The sequence below is a fragment of the Delphinus delphis genome, chromosome 1 (genome assembly GCF_949987515.2).
Source record: "Delphinus delphis chromosome 1, mDelDel1.2, whole genome shotgun sequence".
In the NCBI taxonomy this organism is placed as follows: Eukaryota; Metazoa; Chordata; class Mammalia; order Artiodactyla; family Delphinidae; genus Delphinus; species Delphinus delphis.
In genome coordinates, this window is record NC_082683.1 from 939423 (window position 1) to 954247 (window position 14825).

Below are 14825 nucleotides of genomic sequence, written 5' to 3' on the forward strand. Positions count from 1 at the left end.
TCCCACGTTTGAGCCTGCAGCTGACACGGGGACAGCTGGTTTGCAAACGTTTGCATTTCCAGTTCTTTTCTTAAAGCAGATCCCCAGAAGTGGAATGATTGGACCCAATGATGCAGACGTGTTTTGTGCACTTGTCTCTGAAAGGTGGTCCCAGCTGCACCTTCCCTGCTGGACGGGGGCCTTCTGCGCGCCCTCCACCCCCAGGCTGGGGTTAAAGACAAGCAGTTTAGAAGCAATGCTGGGCTTCAGGCCGCGCCCACCTGGGGCCGCAGCCTCACGCTCTGATGGGCGGGCTCAGTGAGGCGGTGGCATCTCAGCCCGGTGGGTCCTGATGCAGGTGGCCTGGTGTGGACAGGCGAGGATGGGCGAGGAGCTCGGGCGGAGGGTGGGAGACCTGTCTCGGCTCCGCCACCGTGTCTCCCTGGGATGCCTCGTGTGGCTAAGACAGCGCTTGCTCCGTATTGCCATGGTGACCGTTCTTTGGGTGCTGCCGGCGCGGCAGGCTCGGTTTGGGTTGTAAACACAATCCCAGGCCGACTTGGGGACAGGAAAGCGGGACAGACTCCATTTCCCAGCGGCCTCAGGACAGGAAGCGCCCCTCCCTCCACGGTGCTCCGACCTGCTTGTCCTAGGCCCTGCTCTGTGGGCACGCCTGGCCTGAGAGGAGAGATGTGCGCCTGTCCCCATTGGCCTGGGCAGGTCTGGTCCCAGCCCTGAGACCCTGGACAAAGCACTGGGCCACCCTCACCCTCAGTGTCCTCCTCCAGAGAATGGGGCACGTCCTAGGGGTGATGCCCGGCGCAGGGTCTGACCCTGGGGGTGCCTTGCCTCGCGGTCCTCACCCGTTCAGTGTGAGCCATGAACGTGTGGGAAGTGCCTGGCTCTGCAGCCTCCAGCCCCTCCCAGCCGAGCAGTCAGGGTCCCGCCAGCCCCTCTCCAGCCCTGGACGCAGCAACCCCCGGTCCCTGCTTCCTGCCTCTGCGGACGCGGCCTCTCCCAGTACCTCCTCTGGCACACGCACACGGACACTGTCTGTCTGGGTCCAACCCGCAGACAAGCCTCGCCGTGCTTTGAAACACGGACCATCAGTGTAACTGACGGTTAAGCTGAGAATGCGCCACTGCAGGGGGAAGACAGGGCTGAGGTCCTCGGAGGGGTGACCTTGGAGCGGCCCCTCCCGAGGCTGGACTCCGGCCCCGCCCAGGACCCCGCGAGCAGCTCCGCGCCTCCGGCCGTGTCCACGCCGCGCCCTCTGCCGGGAACGCGCGGCACTGCGCCCGCGGGAAGGCGCCTGCGGGGGGCGGGCTCCGGTGCGGCTCCACACCCCGCAGGGCACCGGCCCCGCCGCGGCGACGCACCTGCTCCAAATGCCGGCAGTGCCGGGGGAGAAACCGCCACCCTCTCCTGAGGGAAGCCCTTCGGGTACACACAGCTCCCGCCGCGCCGGCTCTGCCCCACGCCGTAAGCCGTCCTGCTCCCTGGGCCCCCAGGGCCTTTCTCGGGCCGCCCGGACCCCTCTGCTCCTGCCCCACCCCTCCCGCCCCCAGGCCCCACAGCCAGCCTCCCTTTCCGGGCCCTCGGCAGACCTCGCTCTCTCCGACCAAGCTGCCAGGTCTGTGACCTGTCGCCCGCCAGGGTGCAGCGCCCAGTCGGCCCGCAGTCGACCTCCTTTGAATAAATGAAGGAGCAGGTGAAACGAATGTTGACATCGAACCCGTGTCTCCAAATCCCGAGATCCGAGACGAAGAAAGGAAACATCTGCGGCCCATCCCCGCCACAGCTGCGCGTGCCAAGCGCCTGTCCGCGGGCGTCGCGGGCTCTCCCGTGACCTGCGTGCTCCTCGCCAGGCCCCGCCCGGGTCAGTGTCACGCCTGGCGGGATGACCAAACACCCAGGCCCACCCCACGGGCCCAAGCAGATGCTGGCTCCGCAGTCACCTCTTCCTGGGCAGCCCCAAGTGCTGAGTCGGCACAGATGCCGCCTGTGAGCTTTGATGAGGAAGGCCCCCAGGCGGGGTTCTGAGAAGGACCCCTCAGGAGGGACCACCGACCCCCACGGGAGACCTCTGCTTCTGTCCCATGAGGCTCACCGAGCGTAAACTCCACCTGCCTTTCACCTTTCACCCAGAGGAGCTCAAAGTTGTTGAAAGTACTCGTAAAGAACATTTAACAAAGCAAATCAGGGGGCGAGCCACACGCTGGCGGCCCACTCTGCCCACCTCCTCCCCGCGGTCCCACGGCGGGTGGGATGCACAGGCTGCAGCCCCGCCCTGGGTCCCAGGTGACAGGTGACAGGAGGGGCAGAAGGCCCGGCTGTGTTTGGGGGGGGCCGGGCAGGGGGAAGGTCTCCTCTCCCCGCACCTGCCGTGCTGTCGGACCTCTACAGTGAGCCATTGTCACTTTTATAATCAGCTAATAACAACAGACATTTGTACTTTTCGCTTTGGAAATAATAGGTGTTTGTGATCGTGAAAGTATATGAGGCTTTGTGGAAAATTGGGGAATATAGAAAGTGCCCAGAGTGAAGAGGACCAGCCCTCAGCTGCCAGGCCCTCGCGGGTCTGTCCCGCCTGTGCCTCCGTCCAAGGGTCACTGCCGCTCCGCCCCAGGTGACATCATTATGCTGCAGCCTGCCGATGGGTGGGGCCCAGAACAGGCCCGGGCTCCTAAGAGGACGACTGGTCCCAGCATTTCTGAGGGGTCTTCACCCATGTGTTCATTCATTCGTTCATTCCAGGTGTGCCAGATGCCTGATGCGGTGGGGATACAGCGGTGACCCAGGCTGACGGGATCCCAGCCCCGCCAAGTACCCAGACACCCCATGCCTGTGGCCAGGATGCAGGGCGAGAAGTGGATGCCAGGCAGGCTCAGCTGCCTGTCGCTCAGTCGGGACCAAGCCCTCTGTCCTCGAGGCCCTGAGAGGGATGGCTCAGTGGCCCTGTCTTCTGGAGGGGGTCTGCTGGCCTGGGCAGCAGGTCGTTGTTTTGCAGAACTTGTTGGTGGGGGGAGGGTCCTTCACCCTCCCCCCTCCGGCGGCCTCAGGGAAGTGTTCTGGGCACCGCAGGCAACCATGTGCCCTCACCCGGGCCTGGGGCTAGACAAGGTGGGGGACCCCTCCCCTCCCGGAATACACCTCTCTCCTCCCCAACCCCCACGGGGAACAGAGGCCCCACTCTCCAAACCCACCTGACCCTGAGCAGGCAGCTACCGGCCCCCCCTCGGACTTCCTCACCAGTACTGGGTGACCCAGCTTCCAGACTCCAGGACAGAGGCTCCCATGTGGCACTCAGGTCTGCAGGCGGCGGCCAGCACCCACGGGGCCAGCTGGAATGCTCGGAGCTCCTACCCTGACCAGGGCTTCCCTGGTTAGAAAGGGCTCTTGTGTCCGGTGGGGCCTTGGATGGGGCATGTCCAGGAGATGGTGCCCAGAGAAGGGACCCTCGCTAGCCCATGCTGCCAGCAGGGGGAAGAGGGCATCAAGGACTGGACCCCCTGGCCCCTCCTCCTCTGCCCTCACCACGCTCTGAGGCAGGAAGTCAGAATGTGTGTGTGGGGGGACGGAGGGCGGGGGTGGTGCTGTGGGACGTCTTGCTCTTCTCGGCCCGTCAGGACGTGCCCAAGGCCGTGTGCCAGGCTGGGCTCCCGGTGGCCCAGGGGACACAGCCACAGTGCTGGCCGTGGGGCCAGGTGAGGGGCTGGCACAGGGCGCTGCATCCCACACACTCACCTCTGGGCCACAGTTCCTGCTCCCTCCTGTGAGCGCCATGCTGCTCCCCTCACATGACAAACCCTCGGACCCCTCCCCTTCCACATGCACCTGACAGCCAGGGAACTCGGTGCCCACGCCGGGGCGTGGAGGAGTGCCCACGGGGTGGGGTCGGGAGCAGACTAACACGGACGTCAGGGATGTTGGGTAGAGACTCAAGGGAAGTGTGGGTCTGGGCAAAGGTGCCACAGCACATGCGAAGGCCCTGAGCCAGGAGGGAGCCAGGGGGCCGGTTGTGGAAAGAGCCACGTGAGGCTGGCACGAGACCAGGCAGAAAGGCCTGGGGTCCCTGAGGACGATGCAGACCACTGCAGGTCTTGAACACCAGAGAGATGGACACAGATGGACTTAGGTTGGACCAGGTGGCAGCAGTGGAGGTGGTCGACACGGCAGGAATCTGGAGCTGCCAGGATCTGCAGATGGTGGTGGGCTGGGTGTAAGAGGGAGAGAAAGCAAAGGAAACCCCAGGAGTTTTGAGGTGAGAATGAGGAAAGAAGAGGTGGACGCCCTGAGGTGGAGGATGGCATGTCGGGGAGCTCTGGCGGAATGAGAGGTGTGATGGTGGGGGAATCAGCCCAGCGGGGCCATCTGAGCTTGGGATGGTACTTCGAGCCCTAAGTGGACACGAGCAGCTCAAGGGCTTGAGAAGCACCCATGACTGAGGCGGGGGCGGTGGGGACGCATTTAGAGGCTGACGAGGAAGCGGCAGAGGCACAGGGGAGAGACAGCAGCGTCCTAGGGTGAGGACACTGCCAAGGGTCAATGCAGAAAAAGCTGACAGTTGGCCACTGTACTTAAAACACAGGAGGTGGTAGTGACAGTGGCCTCAGAGAAAGTGGCAGGAAAGAGAAAGTGGAGATAAGGCTGCAGAAAGCTCTGGGCAGGAGTTTGTTGTAGAGAAGAGCAGAGAAATGGGCAGGTGGGTGGACGGCTATGGGGCGCAGAGGGCTCTGTTTTTTAGGACGGAGAGTTCACAGCACCCTAAGTAGGTGAGAGGTGGGCTGTCAACAGGTTTCTCTGTGTCCATCTCTAGGGAGAATATGGGTCCTATGACCATAGGGACTATGTCCATGTGGTTCTCCAGGGACACCAGCACCCTGTACTAGGAGGCGCCAGGAAGCTCTGTGGAATGAAAGAGTGAATGAGAAATCCTTACAATTGTCCAGGTGAAGAGTGGTGAAGGCTTAGCCGGGACTGGAGTCGGGGGTGGGGTGGGGTGGTCAGAGGTTGCCAACGGGGTGGGGTGGGGAAGGGGAGGGAGGCAACAGGGGTGTGGCCCAGAGTAGGACAGGCCTTGGCGGGGGCGGCAGGGATGAGCGGTCTGTAGACCTCTGAGCCCGGGGTGCGCACCTGGTGCCCAGCAGAGATCCCACAGACTGCAGATTTGGGCCCCTGTGGATGCAACCAGTAAGGGATGGGCCCAGGATGCAGGCACCTGGTGGGTGCGGGCCTGGATATTATCCTAAGGCGACAGTCCGGAGCAAACGCACGGTGTTAAGAAGACCCAGAGAGGATGTGGATTCAGAAGTGAAGGTCACGGGCGAGCTGGACAAACGCAGCCTCCTTGTCCCGAACCGAGGAGTGAACTGGAGCAGAGGAGCAGGCTAGCGAGTGTAGACAAACCTTCCGCAGAAGGAGGAGGGCGGCTGCGGCCGGGAGAACCCACTGAGCCCGGACCTGCCGGCCGTGACCTTCGCTGGGTTCTCTGCTCCTCGCAGTCTGTCTCCGCAGTTGTAAGCTGGCCGGACGCGGGTCACGCGGTCCGATCGCCGTTCGGAATCCAGGGTCTGAGCGGCGGGCTGCACTCGTCACGGGCGACCCGTCCCCGCTGTCCCCTAGCCCAGCGGCTCGCAGACTCGCGCTCACCCGATTTACCCGGGCTTGTTAGCACAGACTGCTGGAGTTTCGATTCAGCGAGTCTGGGCTGGGCCGAAGGCTTGAATTTCCAACAACTTCCCGGGGCGCGCAGCGCAGGGGCCCCACCTGGGAACCCCGGCCCCGGGACCCCACTTCACCGAGGGGCCAGCGCGCGTGGCAGACAGGGGGCGTCGGTTGCCGGGCAGAGCCGGGCCGCGCGCGCCCCCATTGGCCCCAGGTGGGGCCGTGCCCCGCCCGACAGGTAGTCCGCCCCGCGCCGCGCCATTGGGCTGCGGCCGCGGGGTCCCCCGGGGATTGGCCCAGGTGGCGGCCCCGCCTCGACCTCATTGGCCGCAGGTGCCACCGCCTCCGCCCCGGGACCGCCCGCCCCGCCGATTGGCCGCCGGCTGGGCCTCGGGTCGGCCATGTTCGGACACCCCCCGCCCCCCTCGAGGCCTGACGCCGGACTCCGTGCGCGCCCCCACCGGCGCGCTCGCGCCGGCCGCGCCCCCGTCCCGCCCCGCCCCGCCCCGCCTGCCGCCAAGTTCCGCGGAGTTGGCCGGAGCGGTGCTCATCTGTCCCCGTGCCGCGCGCTCCCTTCCGCGTTCCGCCGTCTACCCCACCTGCGCCCCGGCCCGGCCGCTGGGGCCCCGCGCCATGGCCCGAGCGTCCGGGGTGCAGCGCTGACGGCGGCCGGCGGAGCGCGCCATGCCCAGCAGGACCGGCCGCAAGATGGACGGGAGCGGCGGCCGCGTCCGCCTGAAGGCGCACTACAGGGGGTGAGCGCGAGCGCCCGACGGCAGGGCCCGGCCGGGGCGGGGGGCGTGTGCGCCGAGGCGGCGGGGCCGAGGGCAGAGCCGGGCGCGGGGAGCTGCCCCCGACAGCGCCGGCCGTCGGCGACCGTGTCGTTGCAGCTTCGGGAGGCCAAGGGCTGGGGGCAGCCGGCCGTGGCGCGGGAGGGAGGGGACAGCGAGGCCCCTCCGGGCCCAGGGGCGTCCCGGGAGGTCCGGAGGCGCCAGCGCCTAGAGGCGGCCCCGGGCGAAGCGGGCGCTCCGGGCGCACTTGAACGTCACCGGCGGGAAGGTTCGCGGCCAGGGTGGGGTCGGACTGGCCCCCCGGCGCCCTAGCTCGGGGTCGCCGGGCCCAGCTCGGAGCGCGCGGCCTTGCGGGTCTCTCCCCGCCCCGACGAGATTTTCCTGGGGCTGGGACTTGCCCGGAGGGGAGGCGGGCGTCTGGCACGCCCCGCAGCCCCGGGCCTGTGTTGACACTCTCCCTGGAAAGTTGGCCGAAACATTCAGGCCACAGCCTGTAAGGACGAAAGTTTTTGTCAAATTGTGAAGATTGCTGGCAGGTTTTAAAAACCGAGGTTTTCCTAAACTTTTTCCACTGTACCCGACCAGCTCTCAGTGTCAGAACCGTTTCATGACCGGGTGAAGGGCGGGTGCGGTGAGCCGGCTGGTCGCGCGAATGGAGGGCGCCTGGAAGGGCTAGGGCCCTGCGTCCGCGCTCGGCGCCTGGATTCGACCTGCCTCCCTGTGAAATGGGGCGAGCCGGCGCCCGCAGGGGTCAGTGGCCGGAGCGCCTGGCCCGGCCCAGAGAGCGCTCGCTGGACTCTCGGTCGCGTCGGGACAGCCCTGGGGGGGGGCGGGGGGCGGGGGGGAGGGGCTGCGCCCAGAGGCCGGGACCGCGCTGCGCGCTCGGTGTAGACTGAGGTCGGAGAAGTAGGAGCCTTTGCTGCTGCTGCTTTCCACTGGTGTTGGTCCCCGGGAGCCCCCAGATCGGACCTGGCTGCTCCCAAGGTCGCCTCTGCCGGGGAGTGGGGAGTGGGGAGCGGAGCGGACCTTGGCCCCGCAGATGAACTTGGTGGTCTCGGCTGTAGTGGCACCGGAGGAGGGGCTTCGGGCTCGAGCTGGGGAGCACACCTTGTTTGGGGTGTCAGTCAGGCCTCTCCTGCCCGCTTTGCTGTCCTCAGCCTGACCACCTGGGAACGCAGTGGAGGGGGCAGCAAGGGGAATTGGTGGCAGTGCCCCAGAAGAAGGATTTCTGGGGGGGAAAGACTGGCCAGCCCACCTGAGGAGGCTGAGGGGGTCTTGTCTTTTGGCTGGCAAGGTGGGCTGCAGACTGAAGCTGGTGAGGTGTCAGCCAGGTCCTGCGCCTCGGCTGGTCCGAGGGTCTTGGCTCACTGAGGGTAAGGAATGGCTGCCGTACAGCAGAGACAGTCCTCTTCCCTTCCTGGAACCATGGAATAGAGCAACAAGTGACTGAAAATCAGAGTTGATCCTTAGTGAGAGGAAGTCCACACCCGGAGAGGCCAGGGGGCAGGTGGGAACCAGACCCCCAGCCTTCCCCCAGGACGAGTTCAAGTAGGCACTGCGCCAGGGGTGGAAGGCGGACCAGGCAGTTGCCGTGGGCAGAGTTCAGGGAGCCCCAGGGAGTTCTGGCTGAGCTGCCTGTCCGTCCCCTCCCCGGGCTTGGGCCCCTGGAGAGCGCTTTGGTTACCGGGGGAAATGTGACCTGTTGAGTCTGGTTTCCCGGCGATGAGGCCACACCCTATACTCTTCCCTCCTCTTTCCCGTCCCAACCTCCCCTCCTTCCTCTCCCCTCCCCTCCCCTCCCCCCTCCTCCCCTTTCCTCTGCCCCTTCGCAGTCCCCTCCCTCTCCTCCCTCCCCTCCCTGCTGCGGCTTCCTCCCTCCTTGTCCCACTCTTCCTTCTCTCCCTCCCACCCTCCTCATTTCTGCCCCAGGCTGACCGTTCCACCTCGATACCAGCTCCTCACGCCTCCCGGTGCTTTCCCTAAAGTGCTCCGCACTGGCGCCTCTAGCCGGGACGAGAGAGTCTGGCGTCTGAGTTGGGAGACGGGCGCTGACCTGATGCTGGCTCCGGAAAGTGTCCGCTGCGCTCCGCACTCACTTATCCAAACCCCGTGGGTCCGAGTGAAATTCTTTCTCCGTGCTGCCACTGCAGGTTATTTTTAACCAGCAGGGCTGGGAGCTGAGGGTCAGATACATTGGAGACACTATTCTTTTTTTTTTTTTTGAAATTTTAAGATCAGCTTATTAAGTTCAGTGCTGAAAGCCATCAGAAGAATATTCTCCTGAAAATTATTTTTTCTTAGAAAAAGAGAAAGGAAACTCAGCACCCTCTTAGCATGGCCACAGATGCGATGGCAGTCAAGCCTCTCTGAAGACGAGCTAGTCCATTAGTCGGTCGAGTCCCTCTCCCGTCGGCAGGACTGCAGTCTGGATCACCCTCCAGCCCCAGGTCATCCATTTCCTGGAACAAAGACTCATCTACCTCCGCGTTGTTTCCAGCATCTTCCAAGAACTGAATATCAGATGTGGAGACACTGTTCTTAAAAATAGGGGGTTGTCAGCCGCCCCCACTGGGGGGATGCCTTCTCCCCTCACCCTTTCCCATCCCCTCCCCTCCCTGCCCCAGGCCCTCCAGAGGCTTGAGATCACCGTTTCCCCCTCGCTTGCTGGGCCTTTGGAGGGTGTGCAGTCACCAGACAATGAGGGTGGGTCCGGGGGTCCGGCAGCTTCTGTGTTTTCAGGGGGTTTCCAGGTGATGCATGCTGGGTTTGGAGACCCTGCTCTGCCCGCTTTTCTGAGATCACAGGAACACTTGGCCGGATCTTCCTTCTCTGCAGCTCAAGCTTGTCTTCCAGAACTCTTATTGAGGGCCTGCTGTGTGCAAAGCCCGGGCCTGGGTGCATGGCTTGGGCAGACCCAGGAGTCCCGGGAGGGGCCATCCAGCAGGCTGTTGCCCCAGCCCGGGGCTCTGTCTTGGCGCCCTGAGCTGGCAGCCTCAGGATCCCGTTTGCTCAGAGATGCCTCTTGATTCGGGTTTGGGATGACATTAGGGGTGGTGGTCAGGGGTCTGGCCGGGGGTTGGGACAGTCCCTCCCCACTGGTGCCAAGGTCATGCGTTGGAGGGAAGAGCTGCAGTGCTGTCACTGGGTGATGAGCTTGGGGCCCAGGGGCGCCTCCAAACCACTGGGGAGCTGCCCACCTGAACTCTAGGCCCTGAAATGCTGGGGGGTGGGGGACTAGCTGCCACGTGGGGTTAGAACTGCGGAGGAGGGTCATGGGGCAGGGAGAGGTCAAAGGTGAAGGGATGGCAGACTGACTTCTAGAGTTCCCTGTGGCAGGGGGACTGGTGGATGCTGGGTCGTTGGCGAGTGTGGGCAGCGTGGGTACCAAGTCTGGGTGACCCCAGGATGATGGGGTGGGTGCGATGGGGGCTTGGTCTCTGGGGCCCCCGCTGATGAGCCGTGTGAGCCCTCTGTGCCTTGCATTGCCAAGACGTCGCAGGCTGTGGTGAGCTTGGGGCCCCGGGGACAGGTGCTGTGGGTCTGTGAGCAGATGGGGCCAGTTCCAACGAGAAGGGGTGGCTGGCTGGGGGCCGTATCCCCCCACCCGCTAGGGCGAGCGACCGTGGGCCGGGCCCCAGCTGTGGTGGCGCCGAGCAGGCAGGTGTGAGTGGCCCTGGATTTGTTACCTGGCGGACGGAGACTCTTATAAACACACGTCTGACAGACTTCAGAAGCCAGCGGTGTTAGCGCCAAGCAGACCCTGCATTTCTCTTGTACGGGATGTTTCACGTCTTTCTTCATACGCTCCACACCCTTGTGGTGTCAGATGCTGGCAGAATTTCCCCAAAACTTGAGCGTATTCTAAAGTGGTTCTTGCTAAGAGTCTCCGTGAGCGTAGCCGAGTCAGTGCCATCCCTGCTTTGGGTGGTGGGTGACGGGAGGGGACAGTGCATGGTGGGGGGGATGCCCCTCCCCCATCCTCGGGGGGGTCGAGCGTTTCCCTCGTGCTGACTTGCCTCACCCCCGAAGGGCCAGCCCTCAAAGGCTGACCGTGAGTCCCTGAGCTGTCTCCAGTGATCCAGCTTCTGCTTCCCTATTTTGGATGAAAAGATAAAAGGCAGTGACATTCTGGGACTGGCTTTTCCAAAAAACCGAACCTGGAATTCTGTTGTGGCCGCACCAAAGGCGCTCGAATGGTCCCTCCAGGGTTTCAAGAAGCTGCGGCCTTGGATTAATACGTTACCGCCTTCTGCCCCCACGCCCCCAGTTCCCGTCTTCTGAAGGTATATGACGTGGCCCTGTTGGCGCCATGGAGGTTGGGGGACGGTGTGATGAGGCTGGTGGGCTTGAGCTGAACAGGCTGTGTCCAGCCGCCCCACCCTTCTTGGGTGACCGTGCTGGCAGCCTCACTCCCGGTGTCCGAGCAGGTCTGCCTGGCCTCCACGGGGGGTGGACGGTGCTTTCTGCCGCGCCCACCCTGGTCCTTCCGCCCCGCTGAGGCACATCCCCGCACCCAGATAGACCTTTCTGCACAAGGGCACTCGTGGTGGTAACTTGCGTAGACTGCGGGCAGTGGTTCTGGGGAGAGGCTGTAATATTCTCTTTGGGGACAACATTGCTTCATTTATTTGGTCAATAACTTGGTTAATCATCAGTACTTCATGTGTGCGCCATGGTGAGACCTGTGCATCCTTTCTGCCCCAGGGACATCCTGATCACCAGCCTGGACTCCGCCACCACCTTCGACAAGCTCTGTGAGGAGGTGCGGGAGGTGTGCCACCTCCACCAGGGCCACCCGCTCACCCTCAAGTGGGTGGACAGTGAAGGTAGCGCCTGGGCGCGTGTCGGGCGGGTTGTGAACCTCTGAATCTGTGCGCAGCCCCTTCTGGGGGAGACGGACGACCTTGGAATTAAACCGGTTAAATTTAACCAGCTTCCCCACTGGGGTCGTTGGAAGCTGTTTCCTGGGAAGAGGCTGCGACAGGTGCGTGGACAAACTGGGCGGGGGGGTGGGGGGTGAGCTGCCCCTTGGAGGGGGAGCCACCCACCCCCGCAAGGCCAGCTCTGGTCTGGGCACCAGGGAGAGGCTGCAGGGTCTCCTGCACACCTTGCACGGCTCCTTACCCTCCTTACGTGACCTTCCTTCCCCATATCCCGGGTTTTTCTGTTGGGTGATTTGGAAGCTGAGCTCTTCATTTTCTCGGGGAAGTGGGGAGGGTAAGGGTGGCCGGGGCCCCAGGGTCCATCTCTCCTTCCCTCTCCCTCCCTCCTCTCTACCCCGCCACTTCCTTCTTTCCTGCTGCTGGACACACTTCGGAGAAAGCTGAGGGTTTGGGAGACCATCCAGGAGCTCCCTGGCAGCTCTCAGCCTGGACAAGGGGCAGGCAGGTCTCTGGCCGTGCCCCTTCCCGCAGGCACCTGGCCACGTGGGGCGCTGGCTGTCTGTGGATCTGTGCCCCTGTCCAGCTGCAGCGGGCAAGGAGCCCTTCCCTCCGCTCTAGGACTGGCTAAGTGTGTGCTTACTCTCACCCTGGCCGGGAAACCTAGGACGCCTTAGCTCCCCGCGTGGCCTTCTCAGGCTGTGGGTGAACTCATTGCCCTTATAGGCTTAACTGGTTCTGCTGTCGGGCCCTGGCTGGGGTGACCTGCTGGTCAGGCTGGGCAGCTGGTCACAAGCAGTGAGACTACCCTCCCAAACTCGGGTGCCCGCCACCGTGAACCCCTCTGCCTTGGGCCTGCGGTGGCCTCATCCATGTCTCTTGTCCACCAGGTGACCCCTGCACTGTGTCCTCCCAGATGGAGCTGGAGGAGGCCTTCCGCCTGTCCTGTCAGCGCAAGGACGAAGGGCTCATCCTTCACGGTCAGTGCCGGCCAGAGGGTGGTCTGGGGAGGGTGTGTGCATGTGTGTGTGTGCGTGCGTGTGTGTGTGTGTGCATGTGCGTGTGTGTGTGTGTTGGGGGGGGCGGGGGCGCTCTGTCAGACCAGTAGCCACGTGGAGGATCGCGTTTTAAGATCTTAGGATGCCCGAGAATGTAAGGATGTGGGATGGGATGCAATGGGGTTTTTTTCTCTTACATTTTATTAACCCAGATAAAATTGCTCTTACTTGTAAGGAGAAGCCCAGGTCCTGGAGCTGGTTAGCCTTCACTGCCCTCGTTTCCTGGGGGCAGCATCGCTTACCTGCCCCCACCTTTCCGGGAGCTCCGAGGGCCTGGGGCCCACGTGCCTGCTGGCAGAGCAGGGACAGTGCTGCAGCCCTGCCCCGGGGCAGATGAGACCCTCCCCGTGGCTTTCTGCAGGCTCACAGCCTCCCTCCGCTGGTTAAGCTCAGCGCGGGGTAGAAATTGAGTTGCGGGAAGTGTTCTTTGCTATCGTCTTTAAATCGCAGGTTTTCACGCTGTGCCCCCGGCACTTTGGGGTTCCGCAGGGTGTCTGCCGAGAGAGCGTAGTTCTGGCAGCTGTGGCCGCCCTGCCACTCTGCAGCCACTTCTGGTGCAACTTATAGTCAGGCGGGGGCCGCGGACGGCTGAGCCCAGGAGCCAGGACCGGCGCACGAAACCATCTATAGTGTTCTTTTTTTTTTTTTAATTTAATTAATTTATTTGTGGCTGCGTTGGGTCTTTGTTGCTGCGTGCGGGCTCTCTCTAGTTGCGGCGCGCAGGGGCTGCTCTTCGTTGCGGTGCGCGGGCTTCTCGTTGGCAGTGGCTTCTCTTGCTGCGGAGCATGGGCTCTAGGCGTGCGGGCTTCAGTAGTTGTGGCGTGCGGGCTCAGTAGTTGTGGCGCACGGGCTTAGCTGCTCCGCGGCATGTGGGATCTTCCTGGACCAGGGCTCAAACCCGTGTCCCCTGCATCAGCAGGCGGATTCTTAACCACTGCGCCACCAGGGAAGCCCCTGTCCACGGTTTTCTGTTGGACCATCGTTCTCTCTGATGCTGGACTCGCGGTTGGTTAAAATACCTAGTTTGTCCTTTGTATGAACGTGGATTGAACGTCAAACCTACGCTCGTCCACTGCCTGGTGGTGGTTAGCACGTCTGTGTTGACTCAACAGTGAAAGGTTTGGTACTTTCAAAATTCACTCTATTTTCTAGATTAAGAAAAAGGTCATTTGAGCTAGGTTTTAATACGTTTAACCTTTTCTAGTAACTTACTGTGGAAGCCCAGGGTATATCTTACGACGCTTAATTTTGAACTCCATTTTGAGTGTAAAGAAGTGGACCGAAATGTGCTTTCAAAAGTCAGTTTTCGAGGGAATTTCGGTTTTTTCCCATTTCCGTATGGACTTATCCATACACATCAGGAGTCCTCCTGGGACGGCTCTGCTCTCTAGACCCCTCTGGCTGCTTTTCCCCCTGAATTATTCCGTGCAGCTCCGTGTCTCGTCAAAGGGAGTTTGGCACACATCCATGTGCTGGGTTTGCCTTAATGAGCGTCTCCCAGGAGCAGGCTCTCATCGCAGCGGGGGCTCTACGGGCAGCCTGACTCCCAGCAGGACTTCTCACGAGGCCGCAGTGGGCACTGACGCTCTCTCTCTGTCTCTCTCTGTCTCTCTGTGCAGTTTTCCCCAGCATCCCCGAGGAGCCAGGCATGCCCTGTCCGGGAGAAGACAGTGAGTACCGCCTCTCCCATGACCTGTGTCACAGTGCTGGGTTGACGTGTCTGCTCTGCGAGGCGGGGGAGGATGGAGCTTGGTGGCCCGAGGCTTAGGTGCTCCTCGCAAACAGTCTGAAAGCAGAGTGGGCAGCGGGTGTGGCCTCGTGTGGGGTTTTCACTGGTGTCCTCGCCCTTGGCTAGGGGTGTATCCACCATCAGACAGGGCACCGGCTTGGTCAGTGATGCCATGAGGTAAAGCCCAGGAGAAGCCCTGATGCCCCCCGGCGGGAAGGGGCCTGGCTGGGATGGCTGGACACTGCTCCCGTGTGTCTGTCCCAGCTGCGGCCACCCCCAGTCATCGGCCCCTCCCAGTCCATACCGGGCCCCCCAGGGAGGCATCCGTTCCTCCTCCACGGCAGGTCTGTTGGTTGAAGATAGAGTCCCAGGGGCCATGGGTCGGAGGAGAGCTTCTGACCACGCCCCGGAGGCCCCCGATGAACAGCGTGCCCTGCCTCGTCTTTCGGGGCAGGGCCCCCACTGGATGGGGCGAAGAGAAACTTTACACCAGCCACCAGACCCTCCTCGGGCCCTGGCCGGGTGCTGAGGGGCTCTGGACCCCGGTGGCCGCTTGTTCGGTTAGGGGGACTTGGCTCCGCCTCCTGCCAGCAGGGGTCCCAGGGTGGGCTCCGGATCAGGTCCCTGGGCCCGGCCTCTGGGTGCCAGCAGCGTCCTGTGTGGGGTGGGAGCAGATTTGAGCAGAGGCCGGACTTGGGTGCGTGACTTGCATTTCGGGGAG

At 63.0% G+C, this 14825-nt stretch overlaps 1 protein-coding gene across 1 annotated transcript in view; it reads left to right on the forward strand.

Annotated features, from left to right (window-relative positions):
• The first annotated feature begins 6161 nt into the window (after nucleotides 1-6161).
• Nucleotides 6162-14825, forward strand: part of PRKCZ (protein kinase C zeta) — a 96794-nt gene continuing 88130 nt past the window's right edge. The window contains exons 1-4 of the mRNA XM_060013120.1: nucleotides 6162-6401; nucleotides 11142-11263; nucleotides 12208-12297; nucleotides 13995-14045. Of these exons, the coding sequence (XP_059869103.1) occupies nucleotides 6331-6401; nucleotides 11142-11263; nucleotides 12208-12297; nucleotides 13995-14045 (334 nt within the window). The 5' untranslated portion in view covers nucleotides 6162-6330. The remainder of the gene's footprint in view (nucleotides 6402-11141; nucleotides 11264-12207; nucleotides 12298-13994; nucleotides 14046-14825) is intronic.